Source organism: Nothoprocta perdicaria, unplaced genomic scaffold, assembly GCF_003342845.1.
Source record: "Nothoprocta perdicaria isolate Ctin4 unplaced genomic scaffold, notPer1 scaffold_6, whole genome shotgun sequence".
NCBI lineage: Eukaryota > Metazoa > Chordata > Aves > Tinamiformes > Tinamidae > Nothoprocta > Nothoprocta perdicaria.
The window spans coordinates 2197344-2212670 of NW_020455865.1; the positions used below are offsets into that span (position 1 = coordinate 2197344).

A 15327-nucleotide genomic window follows, 5' to 3' on the forward strand; every position below is an offset into this window, starting at 1 on the left:
AGAGAGACCGAGAGTGCTATTAAAATTGCTGTATATAAATTTTACTACCTAAGAAAAATAGCTTTTTATGTCAATGTTACTAACATGTTTAGTCCATACAGTTGTGTTCAAAGTTAGCCTGAATATTGCAGTATCTCGCTCAGGAACTAAGACGGGTGTTATGCATTCATCATTAATGGTCAGACATTAAATTATGGTGAACTTGCTACTGGGGAGCAGGGGTCAAAAACCCTCTCATAACTGTTGCAGGAGATATATGTGATATCTGTCTGTCCCTCCATAACTCTGGGATATTATGGAATATCAGAGTCTCATTACAGTTATCAATAGCAGAGCCTGGGGGAAGCTGGGGAGGGGGGCTAACTGAGTGCGTAATGGTAGAACATTTAAAAATAGCTCAAGATTTCTTCCTAAAATAAATCCAAACATGTGATTCTTTCCATTCACCCCGTTATGATGAAGATAATGAAAAAGAATCATTATTTCAATCAGAAGTAGCCTAAGATCTTTACAGACTGAGGACTTTGCCCAGTGCTTTCATTGCTACTGCGGGTAGTCCCTGCTTTGTAAGAGGCTGGGAAACCTGATATTATTCATTAAAATCCTAATGGCTTCATTGCTGTCTAGAGATTTTCTGATTCATGCTTAATTGATCTAGTAAATTGTGCTAAAATGTATTTACGAATGTACTATATTTTACCACAAACATGCACTTGTCAAAGGGAACACATTTTATGATGCAGTGTCCTAGATTGATCAAATTACCAGCGGCTGCAGTTGAACACCTCTACATGAGAGCAATTTGCAATGCAGGAGGTTTTGTAGGTCCTGTGGTAATGTGTTATGGTGCTGAGCTGCCTATCTTATTCTGGCAGTGAATAACAAACACTTCAGCAGCAAATACTCCCTCCTTACGTACATTGTTTCTTGGAGAAAAAAAATATAAAAAAAAAGCTATTTAAAGCCATCGGAATATTTAACTGTTACATATAAGAGATATGTGTAAGGACTGTCATAAAACACCTTCATTTAGAACAGCAGCACTATATTGTTCAACATGGGGAAAAGCATCTTTAAAAACAAAGATCCTAAAAAGCAAACAATCTCTACTCAGACATCAATATCTGTGATTGAATATGCATGTATATGTATGTACATATATATACACACACATACACATACAGAAAAGGATATGAGATTAAAGCAGATTAAATAACAGTATTAAAAGAAAGGCTGAAAACTAGATTTGAAAAAGTTGAAATTAATTTCAGGCAAAAAACATTTTTACCAATTAAACTAAAATATGTATGTTAAAAATACAAAACAAAACCCCACACACCCACAACAAAGGCAATCACTAGCAAACCACTTCTGTAGGGAGAAACAGAGATTCATGTGCTAATTTAATTATAACTGTTCTCCTGCATAATTTTGCAATCCTGAAAACTGAGGCAAAGTTCATTTTGTAGGGAAGTCTTGAAGTCTTTCAAGCTTAGCAATATATTCTGGATTCCCTTATTTTGATTCCACTGCCGGTTCAGATTACACATTACAACATTTAAACATGTCAAATATAAACCCSATAAAAACATCGCATCAAAAAAGCCCCAGCAAGTTCACACTGGCTGCCAGACTCTACAAGTAGAGAGAACTATCAAGAAAAATGTATCTGCTTTATAAAGAAAACAAACAATTGCAAAATGGCTCATTTTGTTTGTTTTTCTTTTATCAGTCCAGAGATGAATCTTCTATTAACATCTGCCATGTATCATCGTGTAATCCTCCTTTTCTCTTTCCTCCCAAACTACTGCAATTCWGGGTAACCCTAATCTTTAAAGTGGACAAGAACCATAAAACCCTACCTGTGGTGGGAAGGATTAGGGAGTACATCATGCTTTTTAGTAGATGGGATTTAAACAAGCAATAAGGAGAGGAAAACCTCCCAAGACATAATCCGACAGTCTCAGACTGACCCAATTCTTTTGCCATAAGAAGTGATCATCACATATCTGCCCCGATTTAAATTGATGGTTAAGTGTGCCAAAGAGTTTGCAGATTCTGCAGTATATTTTTAACTTTGAGCTGACTAGAGCTCACACTTGAAACATGGGACAATTTAGCATGCAGTTTTGTACGGTTATATATTAAGAACAGTTACATTAATCAGAACATTTGCAGCAATTGGGACAAATCAGGAAAGAAAAAGAACACAGCAAATTAAACTTACGCAGGGCCYTGGTGAAAAGCTAATATATCACCCAGTACAATAAATAAAATTCATCAGGCTGAACGTGGTGCTAAGGGGATTCAACCTACCTTCTCCCGACGAAASAGGGAGAGGGAAAGGGAGAAAAAACAAAAACAATCAACTACAAAATGATTAACTACTCAGAAATCTCAATTTTGCGGAAGATTCCATTTTAAGATTGAGAGATTTTAATTGCAAGTACGGCTGGAAAAATATATGTAGTCACAGTTTAAAAGAAATCACATATTTCCCCCCATACATATATATGTATTTTTCCGATTACAAAATTGTGAATTTTCATCCATAAACATTTCACCCAGCATTCTTTTATTTCTTTAAAAAAATAAAAACCCTGAAATTGTAAAAAATATCCAAATAAAACTAAATGCAACCATAATCAAAATACTGTCTGAAAAGAATAAAATCATACGGAAATCATAATTTTATCGTTAGCAATTCTACTTGCATTTTGTTTGAAAGACAAAACATATATCCAGCATTTTTCTTACATGAAAATTGGCACCAGAATATTAACATTGTTTCATCAGACACTACAAGTCTGAAAAATAAGCAATYTCACAGAATGTCTGCAAGGAAGTTAGAATATCACTTATAAGAAATTAATAATCACTATGAAAATTTAAGTAAGAAAAAAATCACTTATTCAGTATTTATGAAATTAAATTACAGAAAGATTGGCTAATAGCTGTTATACAGCTACTAGGCTATATTGTCAAATCACTTTTTTTCCAATTAGATTAGCAGTGCAGCCTTGGCCACCCTCAACAACCTTCACTCCTCTCTAAGAGAAGATAAATTCAGACTTTGTTTGAGACTCCCTCCTTTTSCTGCTTTATTGTTCACATACCTTATTTACCACTTTCCTAAGCAAGGGCAAACGGACAGGATTTCTGTCGCTGTCTCCAGCTGGAAATCTTGCTGCAGGAAAGCTACGCTCTGACCTCTGCTGGTGCAGAGCCGCAAACTGAGCCTCGAGAGCCTCTGTCCCCCACGAACGGCCTCTTCGCGGCCGTTTACATACAAAGATTTGCTCTAATCCTGGTTTTTTTTTGTATCGCACAGCAAAACTGTTGCGTGCGTTTCTCCCCTCCTTCAAGTGTTTTGTGTAACTGCTGCTTACCTGTATTGAGCAGTGCTTTTGGTTGCAGTGCAGCTTGAACAGTTAAGGTGTGGAAGAGCTTCCAGAGGGAGCAGGTGTAACCTCTCAGTTCGGCTCTGCTGCCCTGACATCCYACCCACTGAACTCGCTTAGTGAGAAATATCCCTGAAATCTGAAAAGAAGATGAATTTAAGATCTATGCATCCTTGAGATCTAAATGAATTTAATAAACAATTTTGGAAATTATAGTACAATAAACTTTAAAAAAGAAAAAAAAAATAGGACTTCTTGCTAATAAACTCATGTTTATGGCAGAGACATTAAAAACTTGGAACTATCCGGAAGTAAAATCTTTTTTTAGAGTATCTCTAATATTGACATATTCTGATGGGCTGTCGTTAATTTCATCCTTTTTGCAAATATATTACATGGTGTAGCACAGTCACAGATGTTAAACTTACCATGTTGCAGATCATGAATGTCTGATTATTCTGGTGGAATACATACCATAGCTTAACTTGTACCTTTTTTTTATATATATATATTATGTCAAAAAAAAAAAAAAAGACACACACATATTCATACACGCATACAACATTATTGTAGACTCAGTCTGAATTACAATTTCACTAGGGACAATATAAATACCTAATTAGTCTGTAAGAGCTACAAGACATAGCAGTCATATTAACAGAACAACATGTACAATTCATTACTATTTCTTCTACACAGAAAAAAGTCTAAAAATCTAGTGCAAGACGTTAGATGTAGTGAACTTATCTCTCTGCTTTCTAACACACACAAGTTTCCAGAATTCAGACAGCAATCTTGCTTTATGGAAAGAAGAGATTCATATTAAGGGAACAGTGTCAGTGCCAATGAACATCATGCACATGTTCATGCCTGTTTTGGAAAAGGATGAAGAGCAAAAGCAACTCAAAAATTTCTGCTGAGGATCTCAAATCATTTGAAGGTGACATGAGGAGCATCTATATATTAGTGACTGCGTGTCCATTACAAAATGGAGACAGGATTGCGTATTCCAATGCTCTCATTTCAATTCCTTCATGAGATATTTTTTTTCCCTGGTAATGATCTCACTTCATTTTAACCTTCTTATAACTCCATTATGACTGAGAGACTACCAGTAAGTGTTGTCTTAGATTTATATAGAATCTTATCCTTTACTAATGCTGTATTTTATGCTGGAAACTAGTAACAGCTTACCCGCATTTTGTTGTTGACCAGATCTAGGATAGCATCATAAGGGATTTTGTCTAATGGAAGGCTCACCAGCCACTCTTGCAAGGTCTCTAACAACTTCACCACAGGCGGACGGCCGGGGAAAAGCTGAGGGGGAGGAAAAAAACCAAAACAACAAACAAACAAATGAAACATCAACATTTTAAAGCTCAAATCTCATTAACACCAAAACCAGTTCTATATTTAGCTAAAGATATTTTTCTTATCTTTAACAGCTTCAGTTAAACTTAAGAGGCTATTTCTTTTGTTGCGAATGGTTTGTAGATTAATCATTTGTTAGGTTTCTCAACAAAAAGCTATTTTCTGCTACCATTTATTTACAGAATTTAACAAGCTGCATGCATAGAGTGTGTCTATTAAAAAAAGGCTACACATGAATTATTAACATCTTAACTTTTATAAGTGTAAGAATGAAGTGAATCAGAGATAAATCACAAAAATCAGTTCTTACAAATCTTCTGTTCAGATTTTTGTAAATGTACATGATTTCATTTTTCTGGAAAAGTACTGTCTTTTTCATATGTGTAACAGTGATTTCCAAACACCTGCAACTTAAAGAACTCAGGACTGGCAGGTAAGTATGAAGAACTGTAAAATACAGCTGTAATGTCATTACTTTACATGGGGAATGGTGGTTTTCATTGCTGATGTTTCTAATCCCTACAGAACTCCCTAGAGTTTGCAGAACATCCTCTAAGAACATTCCCCTTCCAGAGGGAACAGTTTCAACAGATCCTGTTGAAACACTTCCTATATCAGTAACATTAAATACACGTAGAAATTAATGACAAAAGATACTATACTTCAGCCAGCTCATTTTGTGGTTGCTGTCCAGTTATTAACCACTTCTCTTGCTGCCTCAAAGTCATTCATTTGATCTCGCGCCAGCCCCATGGCCAAATACTCCTTATTGCCAATTGTTTGTACAGGATCTAACAGGAGGGAACTGTGCATCATTGGGATTCAAAGACAACTCTTAAGTAGTCAGTAATAAGAGTGTACCTCTGAATTACTGACTGTAATTATTCAAAAGAATGGGCTTCTGGACAGCGAGCCAAAATATCCAATTCTACAACAAATACAATTTCCATGTAGGAGACTGTTTACAGCCTGCAAAAGATGCACACAGTTATGGTACCAACACTGCACACCTTGGCATGTTGGGACTCCCAAATCTAAAGGATCCTAATGGAAGCACATGAGAATTATGAATGAGAACTGCGAGAAAAGTGTTACACAACAAAAAAAAAAAATGCAGATAAAGGGCAGCATTCTCCAGCTATCCAATTGCAGCRTGAAGATGAGAGTGCAACTAAAGAGAGCATTCCCCATTTATGCACTAATAGCCAGGAAAGCAAATTACATCAGCTGGCCAGGAGCCATCAGGAAGAGCAGAGGATGTTTTAGGGATAATATGATGGAAAGATTAGCACTACACTTTCTTAAAGAAATGAGGCCAGCTGGAGATTTCTGACCTCTATGACTGTAGGGGGGCAAGAAACTGTCTGTCTGCTTTTTAGATAAATCCCAATTCTTGCAAATATTTCATACAATCCTGATTATTCCCTTAAGTAGCTACTGATTCGCCTTGTTCAAAATAAAAGAGTATGTTTATTATTCAGTAAGCAATGAGCCATTGGTCATTTCAGTTGACATTATAAAGTTAATTTTTTTTCAAGTCTTATCACATTACTTATATTGTCCTTTCACTCAGTATGATATGAGCATCTTTTTGAAACACTGTACATCAATTATATTCAAAATTTACAGGGAAGTCAGCAATATCTTTAAATACTCAATCACTCTATGAACATTATAACTGCCAAATAAGTTAATATGCATATGCATTAACAAAATCTGAACACAAAGAATGAAAAACAAGGTCCTCCTTCCCGTGCCCACCCCCCCCCAACACAATGGCTACTCACCATGAAAACCTGACAAATGGGCTAAATTTTTAGGGTGTATTCTATATGTAGCAGACCATGTAGCCTTTATTTTATTTTGAGCCTTTTAAGACAAACAACATTTAAATGCCTTCGGTCTTACCTGTATTTCAAAACTGCACACAACAGCTCAAAAATACCATTTAGAGAAACCCACAAAACTTTCATATTTTAGCTGGCAAGGAATCATATTTAAACTTATTTTGAAAGACACTTTGAGAGGCATATGTCACCTAAGAAATTTTATGTTAGAGTCGTTTTAATCTCGCAAATAATCAAAGATTAGGAGCATATACCTTGGCAGAGATGGTAACAAAATCCTTGAAGGTCTTCAGCTCTGCGCCCTCAAGCGTCTTGTGCGTGGCGAGCTCTACCCTGAGCAGGTAATGCAATCCTGACTCAAGGTCAGCCATGTACAGCTTAGATCTGAAACACACATATATAATGTTGTAAAGTGGCAGGTTTCTTTCGCTCATTTTCTCACCAGTCATGAAGGTAAAATTGATATATAGGAGGTGTCATTAAAACCTCAACATTTGCCACTCCACAGTGATTGCAGTCTATCCTGCACGGTGTATGGGAAGAATACAGCAGTAAGTAGAGCTGTTTGGTAGGGTGAATGTCAAGCTCAATGAGTTTCACTGTCTCCTCTTTTAGCAGAGGAGTTTTACTTCATTTTACGCAGCAATTAGAAAAACAAAGTATAACCATACATAAGTCCTTTTGTATTTGAGTAAACTTGCTGCCTCCTAGCCAGTTTTATCATGTACTGAAATTAGAACCTGACATTGTCGGCAAGGAAATAGGTGGTGTAAAGAAATTATAGCTTGTCTTCAGAATCCAAACAAACCAGAAATTATAACCTATGAAAAAGGGAGGTTTTGGTTAGCAAAACTAGATTATACACAGAGCAGGAATGTAAATAAGACTATGAAAAAGGTGATGCTAGAAAGGACTGAATCTCTAAATCCTTTCTAAAATATAGGAGGTTTACTGTAGGTTATTTGCATACAAATCACATTAGTCAAATCACATCAGTCTTGAGACATAAGTACCTTTTTATAGGTACAAGTAAAGCATATAAAGCAAATCAAAAGATTTTAACAGTTCGTCACAATTGGATCTATCACAGGAACAAAAAGAAAACATTCACAACACAAAGCACTTAACAAAATACAAATGCATCAAGTTAAACACGCTTTTACATAAAAGTGTTTAGCTCTATTATATGAATTTCTACTTGATGTGCTACATTGCTCTGCATCTTACTGACTCAAGGTTATAAACTGAAAGTATTGAAAAAGAGTTCAAAAGCAAGTATCACTTCTAAAAGCAAGCAGAATTAAATAAACAACTAATTAAAACACTATCTCTCCTTATATTAAGGTATAGCTTTCCACATGGCAAGAATAAAGTGCAAGCAAATTTTAATAAACAAGCATTAATCTGAAAGTCAAGGGTATCACTTACTTATCAAACTCTTTCCACTCCTTGATTTCTGTGCTCTCCTCTTTGTTTTCTTTTATAGGTAGCTGAGGTGGCGAAAGAAGCTTTTTTCTTACACCTGGCAGTGACTTTAAATACGAAGAAAARAAAGAGCGTAGGGGCTTCAAACTGCATATAAAGTAACAAAGCAAAGATTATTACAAAACAAGGAAAAGGAAGAGGGAACTACCATGTATTAACTACAGGCTAAGATACAATGTCACTATATAAATATAAACCAAAAATGTTACAAAATAGTTTCCTTTAATACAAAATTATAGCAATTGTTACAGTTCAAGAAAACCCCTTAAGGTAGGACACATCTCTCAGGTAACTACTTACATGTTAATTAATCCGTGGGATCCATTTGGATGCACCAGGTAGCACGAAGGGACAGAGCTAATCCCGAGTTTCTCCAGAAAAGGCTTATCAAAATTCAGTGCTCTCTTTACCACAATGTTTTCATACTGAATCAAGTCTAAGATAACCTGGGCAATGAAAAGATAACATGATTTATACATTGTACAAGGAATATCCAATCTTGTAGAACAAGACAGGTAGATAGGTGAAGTGCATCATCCTTTAAGAGTATCATTAAACTGTTCACCAAGRACTGCACTTACTAGCATTCTCTGGGTGGTAACAATTTCTCCCRAAGAAGATTTACTCTTCTCCGTAAATGATTTATTCCTGTCTTTTATCCTTTTCTTGTTCTACCCTGAGCTTTTCCTTTTGAAGTATAACATCCGAAGAAAACATGAGAATAAATGAATGATAAAATGTCCTCATAAACCTCAAAAKAGCCCAGAGGATATTTCTCAGGAACCAACCAGGTGTATGTTTCATGTATTTACATACATAYATATACAACCACACACATACATATATATGAGTGAGTATATGTGTTTAAAGGCAAATTTTCAGATAGTGAAGAAACATTAAAGCAASTGTGATAAAATGCTGAAAAATTTTACGTTCGTCACTTTTCTTTTCAGTAAGGTCCACTTGTATCAACACAACAGTTTCCAGAAACAAATGTCTGGAAGCTGTCTGTTTTTCAAAGTGATTCCCAGTTTTGGCAGCACAACCTCCTCCACTTACACAACTGGGTCATCTTGGCATCAAATCTAATTAGAAAAATTTCACAGACACTCGATGTTTTCTCCACAGATTAGGCCTTGATAATTAYGCAATTTATTTTCTTTACGTATCCTATATTTTGGCAGCAAGAGAAAAGTAACAGTTGCCTAAGCTAAGAGCAGGCTCATTAGGTGCTGATATGAGGCCAAATAGAGTATTTCACTTGCGGAGGATGAAGGGAAGGGAGGGGAGAAAGGAAGGGGGAGAGAGAGAGTCAAAAAAAATTAAAAAGAGCCTTTCCCTTTCTCAGTGCCTCAGATCTGTGAAAACATTTATTCTTTAAATGAGGATGACTGCWTAAAATTAAGATCCGTATGCAAAGAAAAGAAATTGGATATTTTAGATTGCTATAAAGARTTGAAATCACAAAATCTGCCCAAAAAACAAATATTATGAATGCTTCTRTAGCAATAATAAAAGAATAAGTCATGTATATATAATCCAACAATATTTTTCYTGTGATCTTGCAAATCTTGAAACTCAAAAGAATAACGCCAAGAATGAAATCTATTAGCTTTTTTTTTTTTCTGGGAATGTATGAAAACAAGTTGTTAACATGATATCATGCTCAGTTTTAAACAAGCTTTTTCCTCTGASTGAAGGCAACTTTAAAGCCTTATGTCATTATTTGACTTGCAGATATCTCAAACGTGCATGATCTTTTCATCTCCTCTTTAGTCTGGGTTAAATAATAATAAAAAACCCTCAGTTGTGTTACTGTCATTTATACTGTTTTTGTCATTCTTATGTCATACGTTACCTCTCGTCCAACATAGGAGTTACTATTTTCAAACACGATGGCAGTGTAATGAGGGCTACTCTTGCCAAAAAGGGAAGTAATATCACCGGACCTTACAAGAAGAAAAAAGCCATTTAGCACAGGAAAATGTAATAACTTCATTATTACTGATGTAATTSTCTTTAATCATCTTGTAGCAGAATAATCATATAAAATCTTACTTTAACAAGTCTTTTAACATTTCATTTAGCATAACCAGTTGTGTTTTCAACAAGGAACTTACAAAATTGGGGCCAGGGGAGGGCAAGCAGGTGGCCTCAGCTCTTGGGAGTGGTTCTGTAAGAAGTCAATCATCATCTGGCGAACTGTTTGCAGCTCCCGATCCGCTCCTGCTGAATACAGGTTACACAAGAAAGAACCAAATCCCCCCCAAACCACCCACAGAACTATTAAGAAAATAGAGTGGGAAAAAAAAAAAAGACTCACATACAGATTTTAACACAAATACATGTTTTTGTGGGCTAGGGTTTTGCTTTCATTTTGCTTGTTTGTTGATTTTGTTTTAAACAAGCAATACTATTTGGTTTAAGAACAGGAAGCAAGAATTTAAGTGTAGGATTCCATTTAAATGTGGAGGCAAGATGATACTTAAGAGCTGTCATCCTACCCCAAAATTAAAAACACCTCAAGATTTTTCCAGATCTAACCATCTGCCTGCCCTGCTGGTTTTCTCTTCAAAGATTGCTTCATACTAAGGCTGTGGGCTTTTGTTTTGTTTTGTTTTGGCAATACTTGCAGTGGGAGACTGTAGCAGCTCTTTTGCCATAAAGATATTTATTATGCATTAAATACTGCACAGCTGTACTATTCTTATCAAATAGACCAGGTGAGGTTACTACGCTACCTAACAGTAAAAGCAAATAACTTAAGTATGAGGATATTTTATATTTTTAAAGCAATTAAACCTAGAAGCTCTCACAAATGCCAAAAGTAACAGGTACAATTACAATCTCATTCTACATGAAGGCCTAATGGTGCAGGTGGTCTCTTCTCTGACCTCTGGCCTTTTAAATGTTAATCCATTGGAAAAGACAACATCACTTTTGTCTGCAGACAAACCACTTCAAGCTGTGATCCTGTCAGACACACAGGATAAGCCTGTTTTCAGATAGTCACCAGCTGAATGGGGGTTTTCCCAGTGAGATTCGGGATGCCTGGAAAGCGGCTGACAAGCAAATGGAATATCATGCTGGTGAGATGGGTTTTGTCTAAATGAATTACAAAAAGAAATGATGTAAGCATTTGTGAAAATTAGGAACTACATTTATGAATGTGAGGAGGATGAGGCCTAAGTTCCTGAACAAATGCCTACTTAAAAAACTGCCTGATGTTTCATTTCAAGAAGTATTTTATTGTCACATCTTAAAGGGCTACTCGGTATCTAATCTATCTGTAGATGTCTAAATTAATTGAAATTTAAAGTGATTTTGCTTGCTGCATTCCTGTGTGATGGGACAAATGCTATGGAGATTTCTTAAGAGTAGGATATTCTTACCTTTATAATTTTCTCCAGTCGTAAACTGCTTTGTAAATGCTTTGAAGTACTATGCAGGAGAGAAAAAAAAGAAAGTATTCCTTTGAAAACAACTCACTGCATGAGACCAAAGCTCAGCTTAGAGGAAAAATATGTTTTTCCTGGCTCTTAGAATACCATTCACAGATTTCTCAACTCCCTCCAGTGGTTAAAACATGGCATATAATGGAGCTCAACTGTGTTCTGTTATAAAAAATAGAAAACACCCAGTGTCTAGTAAAAAGTATCTTACAATTTATCCCCACAGCTTTAAAGAGGGAAAAAATACTCAGGCTCAGATCTCAAGACTGCATTACTATTCCAGATAACAGCATCAGTAACTCCAGTCAGCAAAAAGAACCCCAAAACTTTTTTAAGAGCTCTGTAGTTTTCTCTGCAAAACCAAAGAAATTAAACAGCTAAAAAAAAAGGGCCACATGCAATGCTCTGAGTGAACACATTTGCTATGGTCCTGATTTATAGAGCACGTACCATTTACATGATGCAATACGTAATGCCACCTACCCTAAACGTTGGGTAATAGTGAATACCATATTCTTTACATGTCTCGTAGTTCTCTTCTTCCCCACAATCGAGCACACCAATTCTGATCGCGGATTCCCAGTCTGAAAAGAAAGATATGTTAAATTTTCAGCAGAAGCAATYCCGCACTGATCTCTTGCTTATTTTACAAGATTAACCCAGCAGTTATCCATCCATATGGCTCTCAATTACATAACTATAWATTTCACGCATCTTGTACCATAGTTGATTTTAACACAGACTGGYTTTTAATGAGCTTATAATTTTCTCAGAGGCCTTAAGAATTGCATAGTTCCCAATGAGGAGTTCCAAGGCTCACATGTTGCCTCTTGAAAATGGTCTTATTTTCACGTGCACCTTGGGAATATGAGAAATGTACTTGAAAATATCCACATTTTAACTGAGAGGCTACATATTCCACTTGRGACATCACCAAATGCTTCTTTTTTAAATGTTTCATAGCATATGTCAAAGAGTTCAAGCATTTCTGCTGCTGAAATTCAGCTCGACCTTTAGTTGGAGTTGGAGTTGGAGGAGGCCGGAGCAGCTGACGGGGAATTTCAGTTGTACGGAACGTGCCAACAGCTGAACAGGCACCAGGAGCAACTACAAACATTCTAGCAGATGGGCACGCATTCACACGAGCACAAAAGATACAGCAGGCTATTTTATCAAATAAAACGCAAAATAAAAACAAAGTTTGGCTTCCCGGTATTTATCTCTTTCAGCTTCCACCACTCCTCCTGCCTTTTCCACCTGTCTGGACGCTCCTCCAGACAAAGAAGGGAGGCACCACAGCCCCCATGCAAAGAGCCCCCTGCACAACAAAGCCAGCCCACCCCAGCTAAATGCTCGGGTTAAAGAGCACCAGCTGGGGGATGCTGCTTAGCATCCCCTTCTGCTTAAAAAGGGGCTTTTCCTTCCTAAAGGATAAGACAGTCCCACTTCTGCAGCGCATGGCCCAGATCATATGCATTTATAGTGGCATTGGAGACCTTTTTTTTTAAAAAATATGCTGCTGAGCACTCTATTTTAAAATAGCGTTAGTATTTCTGAGGTGCCCTGTAACACGGTCTAGATTTCAGTGATTGCAGCCTGAAAATGGGGCAAATAAAACAGAGGGAGCCTGTTACACTGCATTTCAACAGAGTAAAACAATAAGCACACCATTCACAYGAGAAAAAGTCCAATCTGAGCAAACAGTTTAAACGCAGTATAACTAAGAATAAAGTAAACTAAGAATAAAGTTTCTGAGAAGTTATGCCAGAGACTCAAAATAGTTTCAATAACTGCACGAAAGAGGAAGGCCAGTGATACTATTTTAACCAACTCTACTTCTGTTTATGCTAAGGAAGTTCCAACAAATCACACAAACGTATTGGAAAAAATGAAACTGCAGCAAATTGGTCAAGTCTACCATTTAAAAGCGATACAGAATAAACACATCATGTTTACATGATGTGTAGGTTTTCCTACCTACAAATGGTAGGAAAGGAACTGTATTAACACAGGCCTCCTGTTTTGTACAAAGCACTTGCATCAGTGTAACTGAATTTCTAAATCACTAGTTAAATTAGCAAATTTATACAATATTTAATTGCCTACCTGTATGTGCAGATTTGCAAATCTGTACTTGCAAATTTAACACAGATGAGCCTGCATGCTCAAAATTATTTGCAGAAAAATGACACTACACAAATCAGCTGCATTTGCTGGTAGTACAAATGTCGACAAACATAAAATCAACTTTTTAAATGCAAATCTTCATAAGAGCTTAATCCCTAAGGGGTATATTATTACACTAAGGCCAGTTCAAGGCCAAGTGCACAATCTTATTCAGTTAGTTTGACTGCAGATGAAAGTTTATTACCCTTAGGACTGGTTCTAACTGCAGATGAACAATGATTATATATATATACACATGTATCTATATATTTATGTTTGAAGGAGTCATTGTAAGTTGTAGGAACATGCACAGAGCCTCTCCAGTGCCATGGTCTTTATTATATGTGGTTTAGCTTTTAAAATACTTTAGGCTTTACAAACAAGGGCAGAATAACGTTGTGGTTGTTGAGTTTACAGTCTAAACATACCCTTGTGCCTTCGTGCATCCACTTGCACCCCACAACGCTCATGGAGGCGTTTGCGGGCAGTTTTACAACTATCTCTGTAAATCTGTGGTGTTTCTTTCCTGCTGTTTTGCAGCCTTTCCCTTTGAGCCCAGCCTGTCTTCCCTGCTCCAGGCTCTGCACTATCCCACAAGGGCAGCAAGGGCTCCTCCTTATGGGGGAAGCAGAGAGGGGGTGACCGCRCGTCAGGGGACGAGGTGACACGTGCCAGGGTGTGACCAAGCGCTGCCACGACCCGGGTGGGACAGGGCGCCACTGCAACGCGGGGGACGAGGAGCCGCCACGCGTGACGGGGCCGTGTCGCGACCCACGGCGAGGCCCCGCAGCGCCCCACATGTGATGAGGCACCATCACGCGTGACAGGGCCACGTCGTGACCCACATGTGACAAGGCCACATCACAGGTGACAGGGCCACGTTGTGACCCACAGGGGCTGTGTTGTGACCCACAGCGAGGCCCCATCGTGTCCCACGCACAACAAGGCACCATCACAGGTGACAGGGCCACGTCGTGACCCACTGCAAGGCCCCATCGCACCCACACGCAGTGTCACCAAGCAGCCCCCCTCCACCCCCGGCCTCATCCCCACGGAGGCGACAAGCGGCCCCAGTCGGGCCTAAGGGCCGTTACCGGGGCCTCCCTGGGGGGGACTCACCCTTGACGTCCCCCGCGAGCGCCCGCCAGGTGGGAGCGAAGGCGACGCAGTGCCCGCACGAGGAGCTGTAGAACTGCACGAGCCAGGCGGCCGAGGAGTTGAGCAGCGCGCGCCGCACGGTGCCGGCCGCCAGCACGCTGAGCGGGTCCTCCCCGGCGCGGTAGAGCCGCCCGGCCGCCAGCGCCGCCGCCGCCGAGGGCGACGAGAAGGCGGCGGGCAAGGCGAAGAGCGCGGGCCCCAGCGCCAGGAAGGGCAAAGGGCAGATCGAGAAGAGGAAGCTGCGCGAGAAGCGCCGCTCCACAGGTGTCGTGAACATCCCGGCCGCGGAGGTGAGAGCCGCGCGCGTGCTAGCACACACACACTGCCTGTCTCACCGCCTTTGCCTTCTCCTCCCTTCCCTTNGCGGCGCGCGGGGCGGCGCTCCCTGGCAACGCGGCGCCATGGCAACGCGGCGCCATGGCAACGCGCGCGCGCCCTGGAGACACG

General features: G+C 38.8%; 1 protein-coding gene across 1 annotated transcript in view; it reads right to left on the minus strand.

The window, feature by feature from the left end:
* Positions 1-15299, minus strand: part of QSOX2 (quiescin sulfhydryl oxidase 2) — a 22054-nt gene extending 6755 nt beyond the window's left edge. The window contains 12 exon segments of the mRNA XM_026049549.1: positions 3390-3540; positions 4596-4718; positions 6874-7003; positions 8048-8191; positions 8405-8550; positions 9963-10053; positions 10225-10330; positions 11497-11545; positions 12040-12140; positions 14842-15014; positions 15016-15119; positions 15216-15299. Of these exon segments, the coding sequence (XP_025905334.1) occupies positions 3390-3540; positions 4596-4718; positions 6874-7003; positions 8048-8191; positions 8405-8550; positions 9963-10053; positions 10225-10330; positions 11497-11545; positions 12040-12140; positions 14842-15014; positions 15016-15119; positions 15216-15299 (1402 nt within the window).
* Between the last annotated feature and the right edge of the window lie 28 nt (positions 15300-15327).